At 41.0% G+C, this 18,284-nt stretch overlaps 2 protein-coding genes across 3 annotated transcripts; both read left to right on the forward strand.

Moving 5' to 3' along the window:
• Positions 1 to 678: 678 nt before the first annotated feature.
• LOC136505296 (uncharacterized) lies at positions 679 to 3,685 on the forward strand. The gene is made up of 2 exons (XM_066500449.1): positions 679 to 780; positions 2,155 to 3,685. Exon 2 carries the CDS (start codon positions 2,177 to 2,179, stop codon positions 3,302 to 3,304), a length of 1,128 nt encoding a protein of 375 aa, XP_066356546.1. The 5' UTR covers positions 679 to 780; positions 2,155 to 2,176; the 3' UTR covers positions 3,305 to 3,685.
• A 1,551-nt stretch (positions 3,686 to 5,236) lies between these two features.
• Positions 5,237 to 11,937, forward strand: LOC136506021 (chaperone protein ClpC2, chloroplastic). 2 transcript variants are annotated; one of them, XM_066501149.1, is made up of 10 exons: positions 5,237 to 5,371; positions 6,152 to 6,736; positions 7,864 to 7,979; positions 8,083 to 8,205; positions 8,279 to 8,464; positions 9,006 to 9,221; positions 9,375 to 9,592; positions 9,788 to 9,863; positions 9,947 to 10,036; positions 10,592 to 11,937. In XM_066501149.1, the coding sequence occupies exons 2-10, from the start codon at positions 6,175 to 6,177 to the stop codon at positions 11,768 to 11,770; spliced, it is 2,766 nt and encodes a 921-aa protein (XP_066357246.1). In that variant the 5' UTR covers positions 5,237 to 5,371; positions 6,152 to 6,174; the 3' UTR covers positions 11,771 to 11,937. The 2 variants fall into 2 exon arrangements, with proteins under 2 accessions (XP_066357246.1, XP_066357247.1); XM_066501150.1 differs by lacking the exon at positions 5,237 to 5,371 and adding an exon at positions 5,411 to 5,540.
• The last annotated feature ends 6,347 nt before the right edge of the window (positions 11,938 to 18,284 follow it).

Genomic DNA, 18,284 nt, shown 5'->3' on the forward strand with positions numbered 1-18,284 from the left:
CTGTGCCTTGTTTATTTAGGCTTGTTTGGCTGATAAGCCATGACTGAAAGTACTGTTGGCTGATTTGGTGTGAAAAAAAAATAATATTCGTTGACTGAAAAAGTACGGCTTACAAGCCAGACAACCCCAAGCGAACCGGGTGTATGCTCACGGGATTTCCTCTATGTTTGGTTGGTCAGATGTCCGTTTGGGCCAGGCTCTTCCGATGCCAATCAGATTTCATTTCTAGCGAGCCTGGCTCACATAGTGCACGCCTCGCATCTACCGCTCTCCTACGCGCATAGACTATATTGTGACATTATTATTTTTTCTAGTGGCAAACAATCGATTTAATTGTGCTATTTTTTAGTGGTGTATTACATGCTCGTCAATAGGTATGAGTGTAGGGTTTATGATTCAGGGTGTATTTCAGCAACACCATCATACCGTGTTTCGAAAAGAGTATCAATTAGACATGATTAAGGTGTAAAATTGACACCATTGCACGGAATCCATTAAGGAAACACATGATATTGTTTGTACTGATTGCACACGATCACCTGAAGTGCTGAATAATATCTTGCCTTGCCATTTCAGGTAAGAAAACTTGCCTATACATTTCCTAAAATTTTGGGATCGAAATGTGAACCTTGAGGAATCGGAGGTCCCAACAGCAAAAAGCGGAGACCACTACCACAACCCAAGTCTTAAAACCGCTTCATCAGAGGAAGGACGGACAGGGCGAGCAGCGGAGCAAAAGGGTTTGGCGGCTTCGCCAATCGCCAAGAACCACGGATTCAGGTAACGGATTGTCCCTCCCCTTTCTCTGTGGTTACTAATCATGCTCTCCTTAGGTTTATTGCTCCAGTTTTCCATTTCTTTTGGTGTTTCTACCTGTTTCCACGAGAGGTAGCGTTCTTGCGCGAGATTTATGTTCCTTTTTCCTTGTGTTTCTCGATTTCCAGATGCGACATATTTCATATCCCCTGTTTTTTTTTTCTTTGGTTAATCAGAACTACAGTTCTGTTATTTTAACTAGAAGTAATCCATCGTCAGGAGGTTGTCAACGATGCCGAGAACTTTTTACCTGTTTGTGCCACTATGAAACTCCCGGTGTTATAACTCTGCATCAGCAACAGAGTAATTTGGGACTCTTGTTTTTCTGGGAGAACACTGAACCCTGCATCGAAATTCCAGATGGCTGTGATTTTATTGTTTCTTTTTTTTTATAGGAATCGATTTTATTGTTTCTAGTCACTAGTTGTATGCATCATTGTGTATGTGGACGAAGAAATCTGAACAGCAGTAATAATATCAATATTTATGTTTTAAACGAAAATAATAATTCTTTGCATATCACTATCAGTCTATCACACCTTCTCCACTCTGACCATTTCTGAACCTATGCAAGACTATCATAATGTGAATGTGAATGGACTTGTTCGCTTAGAAGTACTGCACGAAGTTATGAGAGAAGGCGTGTGACAGTTCCCTTGACTAGGGCTAGAGCGTCAGGTTGATTTTAGTGGTCCATTGCTGGAATTCTTTATCCAGTACTTATCTGACTACAGAGTAATATATTTTCTTTTTGGTCTTGTTGGGACACCTGAACCTGCTAGTGATACATGAAAACAACATTCAAACATTACGGACTTTTCATAGATGGGAGTAGGTTGCTTTTGTTTTTAAAAGACCATATGTAGCTGAAGTGGTTAGCAAAAGCAGTGTGCCTATATGAAATGGAGCAGATATAAAACCTTGGTCAATGAAGAGAAGTGCCTTTTTGAATAACAAATACTAATGTTTTTAGGCTTTCTATGGGATACTTTTTTTGAAACGATCTATGAGATACTTTTCAGAATATATTCGAGTAAGAAGAAATGAACATATCATGCGTGATGCAAAGTCTAGATTGTTCTATTGAACCACTTAATTCTCATAGAGTGTATTAGTTTGATCCTGTCAACTACATTAGCTGATATTAATTGCTTGTGTAAACATCAACATCACAGTGGCGATGCATGCTTCAGTCAAATATGTAAAGTGTTATCCTGGCTTATTTTGTTTCTGGTTTGTCTGCAATGCTTGTTTTAACTACAGCTGCTATTGTTTCCTTATTTTTTTACTTGTAAAACTCCACAATTCCACTAACAGTTCTTGTTTGTATAATATTAGGTCGAATGGATCTTTTAGGGTGATGAAAAATACAAAGGACAGCATGGGGACCCACGATTTTGATGGTTCTGAATTTGACAACAAGACAACTTCACTTCATGATCAGTTCTCGACACAGTTATCATTATCTAGTTACAATGATGGCGAGGGGATTGCAACTTCTTCATGTCCTGACAAGCAGTGTCATTTGGCCATCCTTAATTTGTCCTTAAAAAATTTTAAGAAGGATGCTACCAAGGAGGATGCAGCTAAATGGAAGCTTGAAGAGAACGGTTTCCCTTTTGTTCTTTCTGACTTGGAATGGGGTGATTCTTCATATGACAGTTCTCTCAGCGAACAGTCATCAATCAGTACCCCCGGTACACCATTCACTGTACAGTCAGATACTCAGTCTGAGGATCTTGACAGAACAGATATCTGGGTTTCTTCTTTAGATCTTGATGCCGAGGATTCTGCCTTGCTGCCAGAGCCGGACAAGGAACAGTTTCAAGATGCACTCGTTTTTGATTTCCCCAGCCCTTCTTTCAGTGCAACCAGAAGTCTCCAGTTTGGTCCTTCCAGTTATAGTACAGGAATATTGCAAAGCAAAGAAGCCAATGACTCTGATGAGCCAATATTCTGGCCATTTGAGCGCACTTCCTACAACAGTCCTAAATTTGACAAATTCCTGAGTGTGTCGCCTCGTAGGAACACAATGGATCTCGGGTATGCTGAAGTTCGTCACTTGAATCCAGTCTTGCAGAGGCTCCGTAAGAGCACACTGTCTTCAGTTAAGAAGTGCATTGAACCGCGTCAAGGGACTAGCAATTCAGGCGCAAAAGGAAGCATGACCTCCTCCCAAGAGAAGAATCAGAAGACGCCTGCAGTTCCCTCCAGGTTAAGCAGGACAACAAAAGCATCTGCGCCCTCCAGTCATCACCAGAAACGAAGGCCGCCTCACCTGAAACTTGGTGGTCCAAGAAAGGTTAGCTCTCCACAACCGCAGGCAGATCATTCTAATAAAAAGATTGAAGCATCAGACGTCCAGAAACTAGCAGATAAGAAGAGTCAGATCGAAGAGTTGATTGGTTTGGATGAGTTTGATGGACATGAAGGCATGGGCTCGGATTCTTCAGACTACCAATTTAGCCTATGGATATCTCCAGGATAGTGGGCCTGTGCAATTATCCTGCTGTAAGCAACCTACCATGAGCTATCCGCATCGGTTCTTCCATAGGTCTGTAGCAATCGGCAGCCAATACATTGCGGATTTAAGTATCCGTGTATTGGCATTGCTCTGAGGTCAAAGGCAGGGCTTTTGTAAACCAGATGGTGTGTTTTGTAATCGTCAATATAGGACCTGTTGTCTGATGTCAGTTTCGGGTCAATCTCTTTTTGGCAGTGGTAATCTAGATCTGACATCAGATTCTGGTGCCCTTGTATGGCGTACTGATAATGGCATCTGCAACCGCTAAGATGTAGTATGTAAAGTTGAAGCTTCCCGTTCAAGTATCTGCAAAAAGATGTACAAGTGCCACTTGTATTCTTAGCATTTGTCGCCTACCGCGTTGCTTGGCCATCCGGCGAGAACTATTCGTTTAGCGTGACGAACAGAGATGTACAAGTGCCACTTGTATTCTTAGCATTTGTCGCCTACCGCGTTGCTTGGCCATCCGGCGAGAACTATTCGTTTAGCGTGACGCCCTGTTCGTTTGGCCTGGGTTGTCTTATAAGCCATGGGCTGAAAGGATTGTTGGTTGGTTTGGTGTGAGAAAAAAATATTGTTTATTGGCTGATAAGTCATGGTTTATAAGCCAAATACGATTAAGCGAACGGGTTGTCAGATGGTGTGGCCTGTGTCAATGTTAACAATGTCTTCCACAAACGTGACCTGAAATACAAGACCTATTTATTATTTGAGTAGTATTATAGGCAAAGAGTTCAGTACTTATTTTTTATTTTCTCCAACAACAAGACCTAAAAGATAACTCTTTGTACAAATAAGTCTACATGAGAGAAAATACTTCGATTTGGATTATATCTTTCCTAATATATAATATAAGTCTTCCATATAGGTATTCTATTGTATGCTATAGATATTATGTTGTAGATCCCGTCTCCGTTAAGGACAGCATGGGATCTTCTTTTTCGTGTTGTCTGCCGACCACACCCAAATTAGATGGTTTCTTATGTTCCTACGTGGCTCTATGGATTGATTGATGTTTACTAGGGTCTTGTTTAGTTCTAAATTTTTTTTCTAAAAAATGTTACAGTATCTATTATATTGAACCTTACGATACGTGTATGGAGCAATAAATATAGACGGGAAAAAACTAATTGCACAGTTTGGTTGGAAATCGCGAGACGAACGTTTTGAGCCTAATTAGTCCATGATTGAATACTAATTGCTAAATAAAAACGAAAGTGCTACAGTAGCCAAATTTTCAAATTTCACCCAACTAAACAAAGTCTAGAAATTAGCATGGGCAAAGTATCCTGTTCCATTTCTCTTCACTGTTCGATTTGATGATTTTTTTTTGAAACAACTGTTCGATTTGATGGATCAGAGGGTGTCAACATGAATCTCGCCTATCTCAACCACGCCCACATTGATCCGTGCCACGCGGACTCCGCCACGATTCTGTATCATGTTCTCGACAATTTGTGTATTTTGAATTTCAATAAAGTAAGGAAAATTTGAAATAAATGTGTTCCAATTCTTTGGGGTCCTCAAGTCAGTTTTGTCTACGCTACTGCTTGTCCTTTCAACACTGGATTGCATACACTGAAAACCTACTGCTGATTCTGTTCTCACATTGGGCAAAAAAAAATCTGTTACCCCCCTCAAAAAATATCTGCCACTGTGAAGAAAATTGCCTGCCTGCCTGCCAATAATTTCCCATCCTCAGAAAATAAATAAAGAAGAAAAATAGGAAACAGACAAAAGGCAGACGGCCTGTTCGCTGGTTGGTTTCTGGGCTGGTTTAGACTGGCTGGTGCTGGTTCGTTGTGAGAGGAAAACACTGTTGGCTGGTTGGTTTGGGCTGGCTGAAACCAACAAGCGAACAGGGTGAGAATCAGGAGGCTATCCGAGAGGAGGAGAAAGAGAGAACAATCACTAGTCCTCTTTCTTGTTGGGCAGCGCGCGGCCCCCTTATCTCCAGGGACCAGGGGAGGACGCACACCAACGCACCGCCCTTCCCTTCCCTCCTCCTCTTCTTCTCTCCCTCCTCGGAAGGTGAGCACCCCCAGCGATCCTCTCTTTGTCTTCTGTGTGTAGGTTCTTCGTTCTTGGGTGGGATTCTTGCCTGCTACGGGCTCCTGATTCTCGTGTCGATATTTCCATTCCTGGATACATGGATGGATGGATGGATGGATGGATTAGGATTAGCAATCGTCTGTTGTCGGTGGGCTCTGATTCTTGTCCGCGGAATCCCTGGATTATTTCGGGGGGAAGTCTTGATTCTTTTTCTTTGTTCTGTTTTGGTTGTGGATAAGCGGCAAGGTTCATCTTTACCCATCTTTAGATATAAATCTATGTCAATGCGAGGTTGAAACACTAATTCAATTGGTAAACGGAGCTGGGTTGTGATTTTCTCTGTCGCCGGAAATATCTTTTTTGTGAGCCCGCAATCCCAAATCTTTGCGCGTTGTATCGGTGCCCGTGCCCCTATCTATCCAGATTGCCGCGGATCGATTTGCTACCGCTGTTTTTAAGCCTGTCTTCCTGTTTCTAGCACATTTAATTTTTCCATTTTTGTTTGGTACGGTTTGTTCTCCATTTCCTAGCACATTTTGTTAATGCAATTTTTTGGGGGTCAGACGGATCAAGAGCAACATACTGATGATTGGCATGCACTATTCCTGCGCATGATTAGAATTGGCCCTTTGTGTTTATCTGAGAATTTTAGAAGATTGTTTTTTTCTTTTCGCGAACGGCCTCTCCGACTCGTGTTTCATTAAGAGGAGAAGATTGTGTTTTTGAATATTGATGAACTGTTCTAATGCCTTGGTGCAGGTTAAGGGACGGTATTTCTGACCATGGCAGGGACCTTACTCCAGTCAGTTGCCCTCGGAACAACATTCGGGGGTCGCATAAGCACCCAGCGTTGGAGGTCCCATGGCACCAGGAGGCCTGCCTCTATGTTGGCAATGTCACTTAGCCGCCCTGTCAAGATGTCAGCATTTGTGGGTCTAAGATCAGTGCATAGCTTCTCGGTCACACCCACGGTGTCCAATTCCAGGTCGACAGTTGCATCGTACAGGTCGTCTCGACGGACAAGACGTTCTCGTTTTGTTACTCGGGCAATGTTTGAGAGGTTCACGGAGAAAGCTATTAAGGTCATCATGCTTGCGCAAGAGGAAGCAAGGCGCCTGGGGCACAACTTTGTTGGAACTGAGCAGATTCTCTTGGGTCTGATTGGAGAGGGCACTGGTATTGCAGCAAAGGTGCTCAAGTCCATGGGAATAAATCTCAAGGATGCACGTGTGGAGGTGGAAAAGATTATTGGCCGCGGCAATGGTTTTGTTGCTGTTGAAATACCATTCACACCACGTGCGAAACGTGTTTTGGAGCTCTCCTTGGAGGAAGCTCGCCAATTAGGTATGTTGTTTATCAAGGCTTCTTGTGAAATGTTGTCCTTGTCGCGTTCTTAAATTTCATTTCCTATTCTCTCAAATTCATGCACGAAAACATAGTAGAAGGAATTGCTGGTCAAGGTCCTTGTGATACCCTTTTGGTCTTATCTTCTAATGTTACTTATTCGCTACTCGAACAAAAATCTATTAGAAGAATGTCTCTATTGACCAATGTTCTGTTTTTACAGAGAGGAATTTCATTTTCCTATTACTTGATTAGTTCCACACTTGTGCTTTTTTCTAGAGAGTTCTAGAAAGCTTCCAGTTACTATATTTTTTTATGAAACTTTTTGCCTAAAATACAGTGTACAAATTGTTGATTATCAGATACAAATGTATAAATTGCATTTTGACAGAGCTTCTGTTGCACATTCTCGTAAGTATTGAAGACATCATTCTTAACTGATGTCAGAGGGACCCTGACTTGATAATGGACAGTTGATTGCAATATTTGTATGTAGTTAATCTTCAAGGTCTGTCTGTTTTATGTCAACTTTTTAAGTATTCAAGTGGAAGTTGCGAAGTACAATGAAGCATCATAATCTCATTGCAATCCACTTACTGTGGTGCTATTTTATATCTTCATCTCGAACATATTTTATATCTTCATCAAAGAAACTTTTGTAGTAACACAAGATGAAAAATAACAATGACCCCAGTGACAGGTGGCTTCTATCCCCATTTATCAGCGTCACATTTCATATTTCCAAACTTCTACATATTTGCATCATTAAACTATTTTCCCATTCAATAATTTAGGTCTTAGGATTCAATTGAACTAATAGATGCATTTCTTTCTTCATTGTCCTGCTTTGTGCACCTTAAAGAAATTTGCTGCTGTGCACCTCTATATGTAAAGTAATCCCACCCTCTTTTCATCTAATATGGTAATAGACGAACACCCTTTATCTTGTTCCTCAACTAAATTACATGTACTTCCTATGTTGGTAATTGTCAAGACATTTATCTTAACAAGAATATCATTTCCTTCTATGTATCAAACCACAGCACACTCCATTTCCTCATTATGTTTCGAATTTTCAATAAGTTCCATAGAAGATTTATCTCAAGCACTAAATACTTGCTTCTCAGGACATAATTATATTGGATCTGAGCACCTGCTTCTTGGACTGCTTCGTGAGGGTGAAGGTGTGGCGGCTCGTGTGCTTGAGAGTCTCGGAGCTGACCCCAGCAATATCCGTACACAGGTAAACCTATATCTGATGTCTATTTTTGACAGTAAAGGGAGTTCTCTGTACAAAAAGAAATTTTGTTTATTAGCTGTTTCTTCAATGTCATGGACCTCTATAGGTTATTCGAATGATTGGTGAGACCACAGAAGCTGTTGGTGCTGGAGTTGGAGGGGGCAGCAGTGGTAATAAGATGCCAACTCTTGAGGAGTATGGAACTAATTTAACAAAATTAGCAGAGGAGGTAATATTTCTGACCTACTGCATTATAACCAGCACAAATTCTGTAATAGAACTCATGTTGTTCATATCTGCAGGGAAAATTAGATCCGGTTGTTGGAAGGCAGCCACAGATTGAGCGTGTGGTACAAATTTTAGGCAGACGAACCAAGAACAATCCCTGCTTGATTGGAGAGCCTGGTGTTGGAAAGACTGCAATTGCTGAAGGACTTGCTCAACGCATTTCTACAGGCGATGTACCTGAAACAATAGAAGGGAAAAAGGTGCCCTTTTTTATCATTTCAAAGCAATTATGCAATATGTATCTATCTATTTATAGTATTTTTCTGTCAATTAATTCTACATCTATTGTGAACATATGAGCTTGAATAATATTTTGTTCTTGTGTACTGTTCTTTAGTTGTGTATGGTATATTTATGCAGCTTTACATGAGGGTGCATGCATGTGTTGCTCTTTTCTCTCATTTTACACGAGTCATCCCATCCAGTGGACATTTAAGTATGTAAGCACAGTTTAGTGATTGAAGAACCTGCTCCATAACCATTGGAGAGATTGTAGAAATAATCATCTATCCTAGCCAGCACACTGATTGAGCAAATAGAAGAAGAAAGTATGTTGGAAATATTTGTACTCTTCTGTGTTACATTAAATCAGAATTTCTAAGTGATTAATCTCAGCTCACTGCTCGATTCTGTGGTCTAGTAATTGTTTCAACTGGTTGTAAATATACTTTCTGCCACATTTCTGTATTCTTTTGATGGGATTGGGAGGTGATGGATATTCCTTCAACCAATTTACCACAGGTCATTACCCTTGACATGGGACTTCTTGTTGCTGGCACAAAATACCGTGGAGAATTCGAAGAAAGATTAAAGAAGCTGATGGAGGAAATAAAGCAAAGTGATGAGATAATACTCTTTATTGATGAAGTTCACACTCTGATAGGAGCAGGAGCAGCCGAAGGTGCTATAGATGCTGCTAATATCTTGAAGCCTTCGTTGGCCAGAGGTGAATTACAGGTGTGTAGATAACATGTTCCTATGCTGTGGTGAACATTCTCTTATCTGTTCTTTTGGAATAAGTCCAATATCTTGTTGTCCTTCAAGATGAGCTTTCCAGCGCTCTTGCTTGTAATGAGGCTGTTATGACTAACCTATTATGTTTAATTGCAGTGCATTGGAGCGACTACACTTGATGAATATAGGAAGCACATTGAGAAAGACCCAGCACTTGAACGGCGGTTTCAACCTGTGAAAGTGCCAGAACCAACAGTAGATGAAACCATTGAAATTCTCAGAGGACTAAGAGAACGATATGAGATCCACCATAAACTTCGTTACACTGATGAAGCTCTGATTGCAGCTGCAAAGCTGTCATATCAATATATCAGGTCTGTGAACTGTAAATAAAAATATATCACATGCATCAGCGGAAAATGTAAAAACACCACAAAGAAAATTATGTTGGAACTTTAGCTTGCATCTCTGAAAAAACAACTAAGTTTGTCTGATTATGTCCATCAACAATTTATTTTTGCTACTTTATTGCATCTAACGATCATCTGACAGCATATTTCTGTTTGCAGTGATCGTTTCCTCCCAGATAAGGCAATTGACTTGATTGATGAAGCAGGTTCCCGTGTTAGGCTACAGCATGCACAGGTACCAAGTCATCTGCTTTTATTTATTTGTATGCTTAATTCTTGTGTGCCCTAAACAGTATCTAAATTTTACTGTTGGTGCAGGTTCCTGAGGAAGCAAGAGAGCTTGACAAGGAGCTTAAACAAATCACGAAACAGAAGAATGAAGCTGTTCGTAGCCAGGATTTCGAGAAGGTAATTGACTATGGATGATCTGTTACATTTTCATCTCTTTCAAGTTTGTGACACAACTTAAATGTTGCCTGACCTCCTGAAGATCATATTAAACTATAATTTCCATCCACCATAACTGTTCTATATACAATAGCTTGTACATAGAAAATATTCAATACAGTTTGAGGATTACAAATAATTTTGGATGATTCAGTAATTCTTGTTCATTTCATCAATCAATGCTCTTACTTGAGTGAAGTTCCCCTTTTCCATTTTAGGATGTACTAACACCATCAGAGTTAAAAAAAAGTTGTTACATGCTTTTGGTTTTTAAATAGTTATCAGTGATAATTTTATTTGAATGATAGTAACATGCCCCTTAATGTTCATTCGACTATGCACTTTCTTTCTTTCTGTTCTTTTGTTTATTTAGCAATTCGCACCTGCTCCAATTGGATATGTGGATGCCCTTGTTCTGCCTTCTCCCTGTACTTTTGATTACTTAATTGTTTGCACCTTTTCTAGATACAGATGTTCTTTCGTAGCTAATTTCCCTTTTAAATGTTATGCCACTAGGCTGGCGAATTGAGAGACCGTGAAATGGAATTGAAGGCCCAGATAACAGCCTTCATTGACAAGAGCAAGGAATTGAGCAAAGCAGAGGAAGAGTCTGGAGAGACAGGACCTATGGTCAATGAAGCAGATATCCAGCACATAGTATCGTCATGGACTGGCATCCCTGTGGAGAAGGTTTCCAGCGATGAATCCGATAAGCTTCTTAAGATGGAAGAGACTTTGCACAAGCGTGTCATTGGCCAAGATGAGGCTGTGGTAGCCATTAGTCGCTCCATCCGCCGTGCTCGTGTGGGTCTTAAGAACCCCAACAGGCCAATTGCAAGCTTTATTTTTGCAGGTCCCACCGGCGTTGGGAAGTCAGAGCTTGCAAAGGCTCTTGCAGCCTATTACTTTGGCTCTGAGGAGGCTATGATCCGGCTTGATATGAGTGAATTCATGGAGAGGCACACCGTATCCAAGCTGATTGGTTCACCTCCAGGATATGTAGGATACACTGAGGGTGGCCAGCTGACAGAGGCAGTTCGACGGCGACCATACACAGTTGTGCTCTTTGATGAGATTGAGAAGGCACACCCAGATGTCTTCAACATGATGCTTCAAATTTTGGAAGATGGGAGATTGACTGACAGCAAGGGAAGGACTGTGGACTTCAAGAACACACTCCTGATCATGACCTCAAATGTAGGGAGCAGTGTCATCGAGAAGGGTGGGCGGAAGATCGGATTTGACCTTGACTCTGATGAGAAGGACAGCAGCTATAGCAGGATCAAGAGCCTGGTCATCGAGGAGATGAAGCAATACTTCCGACCTGAGTTCCTCAACCGTCTCGATGAGATGATCGTGTTCAGGCAGCTGACCAAGCTCGAGGTGAAGGAGATCGCGGATATCATGCTCCAGGAGGTCTTTGACAGGCTGAAGGCCAAGGACATCAATCTTCAAGTGACCGAGAAGTTCAAGGAGCGGGTGGTGAACGAAGGCTACAACCCCAGCTACGGTGCACGCCCACTGAGGCGAGCCATCATGAGGCTGCTGGAGGACAGCCTTGCTGAGAAGATCCTCGCCGGGGAGGTGAAGGAGGGCGACTCCGCCATTGTGGATGTGGACTCGGAGGGGAAGGTCATTGTGCTCAATGGTCAGGGGGGCATACCGGAGCTCTCAACTCCGGCGATCACCGTTTAGCTCGTACATAACAGATGATGACAAAATAGCAGTTTTTGTTTCAAACACATTATCATATATATAGTTAGCATATAACTGTGTATATGTAGTGGTATAGTCAAAGGGGAAATCGTTGCTGCCTTTGAATTCCTTTTCAAATTCAAGTATTCTTTTGTCTCTCAAGTTAATCTGCCTGGTTATTAAGGTATTGTGTACACAGTGATGTGAAAAGCTCTAGTCTGTGTACAGGGCTACAGGCATACAGATACAGACAGGTCAAAATATAGGACTCAGCGTTGGTTTTAAGTGAGCATCAGGAAAGACGTGCACCTAAAATACCATCGGCTGAAAATACCAAAATTATATAACGAACAAAAAAAACACACTATCTTAAGTTTGACTTGTATGGATTATAAGAATTGATTTATTTAGGACGGAGGGAACGTTTTCTTATAATCCATAAGTCAAGCTATCTTAAGTTTGGCTAACTTTATAAAAAAGAATAATAACATCTAGAATATAAAATGAGTATATTATATAAATATATTCTATGATATATCTAGTGATACTCAGCCTGTTCGCTTGTTGGTTTCAGCCAGCCCAAACCAGCCAGCCAACAGTGTTTTTCTCTCACAATAAACCAGCACCAGCCAGCCCAAACCAGCCCAGAAACCAACCAGCGAACAGGCCGACTAATTTGATGTCATAAATTTTGATGGGTTTTTTAAAAAATACGATTAAATTTTAAAAAGTTTGACTTAAGATAACTCTAAGAATCTATTTATTTAGAGACGCAGGGAGTATCATTTTTCATTTACAGGAGACGGTCAAAAGCTTCGAAGCTCGATGAGTAAATTTTACAAGAGTACTGGATTCCTGACTCTGGAAACTTCAATCCGTTTGCAAATGAGGTTAGGCCGCGTAATTTCTCTCTTTCCTTTTAAAAAATAATGATTCATTTGTATGTAGATCTGGTAAAGGGTTGAAATGCCTAAGAGAGGCGAATTGAGCTAATTCTATTTTTTTTAATAATTAAACCCTATACTTAGCTCATTTCACTCCCTTGTGTCTAAAAGTGTTTCTATTGTTCTACCACACAAAAGTTTTACACCCTAGGTTCCAATCCTACTCTAGCATGACAATTCTAAGAATATAAAGACATGAATTGAATTGCTCAAATGTAAATGTTCAGAGTAAAGAGAAGGAGATGAATGCGGCGATGTTTTTTCGAGGTATCGGAGAGTCGTCACTCTCCACTAGTTCTCGTTGGAGCACCCACGCAAGGGTGTAGCTCCCCCTTATCCACGCAAGGATCAAGTGCTCTCTACGGACTGATTTTTTTAACACTTCATCGCGGTGAATCGCCCACAACTGCTCACACCATGACTTAGGTCATCCATGAGCATCCACGAGCTCCGCCGGATGATCACCAAGTTTCCAATCACCACCGAGCCATCTAGGTGATGGCGATCACCAAGAGTAACAAGCACAAACTCTCACTTGATCAAGACAAGCCTAATGAGAAAGGTAGATACACACTTGCTACTCCCTATGCACTAATGAGGTCCTTAATCTTGGATTATCAAATCTCAATCACCTAACTAGGCTCTTGCTCTTCCTTGCACTTCAAAGGTGTTTCTCAGCTGAACAAATGGGCAAGAGTGCTAAGTTCGACGAGTAAGAGAAGTATATATACTCCCAACTTTAAAACATAACCGTTATTGTCCAACTCAACAGTTTTCGGGGTGACCGGACACACCGGTCGAAGTGACCAGACGCGTCTGGTCAGTAGCCAACGGCTACGTGGCGTCAGCCTGTTAGGGACGGCTGTTGGAGTGACCTGACGCTGGCCAGCGTCCGGACAACATCCAACGAACGCGTCCGGTCAGGAATTTTGGTCTCTGGACCCTCTCTGATGTTGACCTGACACTGCAAACTCAGCGTCCGATCGTTTACTGTTCTGTGTCCGGTCCTCCCTGATAGCGAGGCCCTACTACTACAGATACGACTAGAGGCACATCCGGTTCAAATCACTGTGCTCCTCGGCTTTTGCTGTGCGCGCTGATCACTGACCAGACGCAGCACTAATGAGTCCAGTTATCAGTAAAACAGTGTCCGGTCAATATTTGACCCTCTATTCACTTCCAATTCAAAATCCTTTGTGAATGAGGTTGACTCCAATTGATCTTTGGGCTATTCCTGAGCTACCTAGTGCTAAGTTTGACAAGTGTGTACCACACCTAACCCATTAGACTCACCTAGGTCAAGCTACTAGTTCTTACCCCCCTTAATAGTACGACCAAATGAAAAATAAAGTCCTAAACTACTCTAAGTGTCTCTCCAACGCCAAACGACACTTAGAAGTAGTCCGTCCTTAACCTTGACGTCCATCCTTTGAAAACCGAAACGATTTCCATCGATAGGGGCATGAAAACTATAATTGCCTAAACAATCATTATTACCATGACCTAACTCAAGTTGCCTTTGCAAAACACACGTTAGTCATAGTAATCTCGTGTCTCATTAATCACCGAAACCCAATTAGGGGCCTAGATGCTTTCAAGGGCCAAAACATTTGGTCTGCAAATATTAAGGAAAGATTAGGCCCAATAAGGAACGGGCTGAATTTATATATTGTGAGTTAGAAATAACAAGGGTTGAGTTGGATTTGTGAAAGGGTAATTGGGCCATGGGCCATTACCACCCACATTGGAGTTTGCTATTGCACCTTTGTGGTATCCCTAAACCAACTGTTTTGTGGTGACGTCACTTGAATTTATGCATATACAGGCCATTTTGAGTTTAACACAGCATAATAAAAGTAGCAAACTTAAAATGGAAGACTTGTTTAATTGAGAGCTGCCTAGTCCAGTCATCACTCTTGGGCATTGGTTTTTCCACGCCTAGGTTATGCATGTGCATAGCCAATGACGAAGCCAGAAAAAAATTTAGGAGGGGCTGAACAAAAGAATAGAGGTTTTTTTATCTTCTCTTAACCTTAGCCCCTCCTACCTAATACATGTATGCATAAAATTTTAAGAAAGGACTTAGAAAAACTCCACGTGCTCAGGATGGGTAGGGGGGCTGAAGCCCCCCTAGCCCCACCGCTAGCTACGTCCCTGTGCATAGCTATCTTGCTCAGGGTTCCACCCAAACAGTCCCTAAATGCTTTAGATAAAGAGAGATAAATAGTGGGGTTTAGGTAGGTGCATTGAGAGAAGAGGGGGACAGGGAGCACTAAGGGGCTGGCACCCTACATCTAAGTGCTTCAAAGTACGGGCTTGATTGGATTAAGGCCTACTAGTAGACAAATATACTTATTAGACAATAAATTATGGCTCTAGGTATCCAAAATTGGACGCACGTGAAGCCTGTCTGGTCGAGGTAGCGTTTTTGAACCAAACATGCCCTACATCCCCCATCTGAAAAAGAAAAACAATATAGCCCCAAATCAAGGAGTTAATTAGTACATTCAATTAGCTAGTTATTGCTGTTAGTTAGTGCTTTTCTCGCTTGCTCTCTGTGTGTATTAATCTTCAATGTGACATATATATGGTTTCAGATTAGTCTTCATGTTATCTTCCGTCTCTCTATTCATGTTATTGTTGTGTTTTTTAGCTTACCTAACCTCCTAGTGTAACATCCTAAAATTTGCTTCTCCAGAAATAGAGCTAAAATAATTTAACTTTGTATTTTATGCTCATGAAAACATGGGGAAATAATAAATTTTCATTAGATTAAAATTTATCTTAAGGTAGAAACGTGTTTGTTGCATTCATGTCGGTCGCACCTTGTGTTTCCATGTGCAAAATGTGTATTTTTTTTAAATACGTTTAGGAGACGAATATCTATCTCTAGGAATTTTCCAGCTTCTTTCTAGAATTTAATTCTTACCTCCTTCACCTTAATCTTTATGTTCCAAGTTCCCAACAATATTTTCATGAGATCCAAATATTTTATTTGGGTTCATCATGTTCCAAAGTGTCTCTGGAAATTTTTCATGAATTTTTAGAGCTTTCGGAGTATTTTTCGCGGCTTAAATAATAATTCTAGACTTTCCTGGAATTATTTTATCCATGAAATTAATTAATTCTGAAAATAATAAATCTCTCATTTTTTCCCAACACTCAAAGCCCATGTGCAATAATCTTAATAAATCCTAAAGGCGTGTGTCTTTATTTACTAATGGGCTTTAATGTTTATTTAAGCCCATTAGTGCATGTGGATAGTGCAACGTCAATTAGTACCGTATCTCTAGTTGATGTGGAGGTGGAGATTTTTTCTTCCTATATATCTATACCAACTCCTTAGGCAAAGCACACCAAAAGTACCGTAAGGGGAACCTCTAGTTTGGGAATCCCTAAGGTAGTAAATTAGAATTTTTCCTCCTTTCTCTATTACGCCGTCTCCAATGTCTCGCATGTGCCCTTGCATCAGCATCGTCAATCCGTCGTCACCCTAATCTCCTCGTCTGCTGCTGCTCGGCCATCCAAACTCCCAAGCAACATCGCTGGGTTTGCATGAAGGTTGGACAACGTCCTGGTGCATCTTGTTCCCTCTCAATTCCTTTAGATTCTCTTTTGTTTGCTTCTCCTAATTGTTCCTATCACAGTCCACGTCGAGCGCCGGCCTTTTCCTGCCGCAGTACGCCCAACCGAGAGCCCTGCTGCCATTCAGTCTCGCCTGCGCCCACTTTCCATGCCTCTAGGCCGCCTCTCTTCACCTCAATCGCGAGCAACCATCGTCACTCTACCTGGATGAACTCGCCATCACGTAAGTCGCCCATCTAATCGTCTCTTCACCTCAATCGCGAGCAACTACCTGGGTGAACTCGCCATCACGTAAGTCGCCCAGCTGTTGGAGTTGTTCACCTTGCTTTCCAAGCTTAGCTTCTCGTGCCTTCGCTGGTCTAGACCACGCAAACCTCGCCTGCATCCTCGTCACAGAGCAAGCACCATGCACGGTAGATGCATGCCTAAGTGTAGATGCAAATCTGCACATATACATAGCACATCTGCCCCACACGTTTGCACGTATAGGTTTTTTCTTGGTTTCTGTAATCTACATGTTAGTGACGTATGAGCTTATTAATTTAAATATTAATATGACTAATATTCATGTAACTAAAACAAGTTTAACCTCAGCGTTTTCACAAGTCAAATGTCAATTCGATTAATACCAAATTAAACATGCTTTTAGCAATAATTCACTTAGTTTAAACATGTTGCATATATGACAAACACATTTAGATGCTTTCACATGCACTTTTCTTTTTATAAAAGTTAAAGTTTAATTTGATTAAATGATATATGCATGTTTATATGAAAAATATGATTAGTTTAACTCATCTTTTCTAAAATAAAAATATAATTTGACTAATCTAAATTGATAGCTTCTCATGATTTTGTTTAACTAAAATAAATCAAGCTTGTAGTTGTTTCTTTTCTTTCATAGTATAAAGCTCTCGGTAGTTGTTTCTTTTTAATGATAGTGTCGTCTTTAGCGTTCTTATGATCTCGTAGCACTAGCTTTCTTTTAGTATGTTGTTTTCTCTCGTGTGGTGTATTGCTCTTAGTTATCTCTATTTGTTTGCTTGTATGTTTGTTGGTGTGCTATGATCTATGAGTAGAACGAGAACCGTTTCTGGATACTGAAGATCAGAAGGTGATGACCGAAAGCTGATGGTATGAGAGTTGAGCAATAGTTTAAGGCAAGTATACCATATGATCTTCCTTGTCCTACACCTTTAATCACTTAATTCATATTGCATGTGTCTACCTTGACTGCCACTAAAGATTTCCTAGTGCTTTGTTACCTTGTACCTTATTAGCTATGGGGTATTACATTAGGTAGTATGATGCTAGTGCTCAACTAAAGCCATGATCTTGTAACTTGACTAATGGTATATGCAATAAACACTAAAAGATGTTTTTAGCAACATGGAACAAGGGGGCTAGAGCATTGGGCTATTTTATGATGCTCTAGATTCCTCTCCCTAAGGACTTATCTGTAATGGATTATCCGGGACTTACAGTACAACTGTGAGGGCTATATGGCTCTGACTTTAGCTCGGTATGAGGACCTTTTCTGGTTACCTTTGTTGGCATAAGAATGGCTTGTCGAATCAGGTATACGACAGCCTCTACTCTTATGTGTATAGCCGCAATGGAATTGTGCCATTCGATAGGGGGGTTCCTATATCTGTTTGTCGAGTGAATCTAATGGCCCTAACTTGTTAGACGAACCTTTGAAAGGCTTCATAGTGAACCATGCCGACCTTCCTTGGTAGTGGGTTAAGAGGCTGATCACCTCGGGCGAAAGGGTAAATCATGATTCACAATGAAAGTGTACAACCTCTACAGAGTGTAAAACTGGTATATCAACCGTGCTCATGGTCATGAGCGGCCTTGGAACCCTTACGGAATAGATGATGAACATTAATGATATGGATGATGAAGATGCTCATTAATGATGACTATTTATGCTATTCATTATTCATGTTTACCTGATCATGTGTTTATATGGGCTTGTGAAT

This window comes from Miscanthus floridulus, chromosome 14 (assembly GCF_019320115.1).
Source record: "Miscanthus floridulus cultivar M001 chromosome 14, ASM1932011v1, whole genome shotgun sequence".
Lineage (NCBI taxonomy): Eukaryota > Viridiplantae > Streptophyta > Magnoliopsida > Poales > Poaceae > Miscanthus > Miscanthus floridulus.

Bases quoted from the DNA above. Each gene is read 5' to 3' on its own strand.
- LOC136505296 (XM_066500449.1), top strand. From the start codon at position 2,177: ATGAAAAATACAAAGGACAGCATGGGGACCCACGATTTTGATGGTTCT.
- LOC136506021 (XM_066501149.1), top strand. From the start codon at position 6,175: ATGGCAGGGACCTTACTCCAGTCAGTTGCCCTCGGAACAACATTCGGG. The intron at 6,737-7,863 runs GTATGTTGTTTA...CTTGCTTCTCAG, and splicing joins GGAGGAAGCTCGCCAATTAG to GACATAATTATATTGGATCT. The intron at 8,465-9,005 runs GTGCCCTTTTTT...AATTTACCACAG, and splicing joins AAACAATAGAAGGGAAAAAG to GTCATTACCCTTGACATGGG.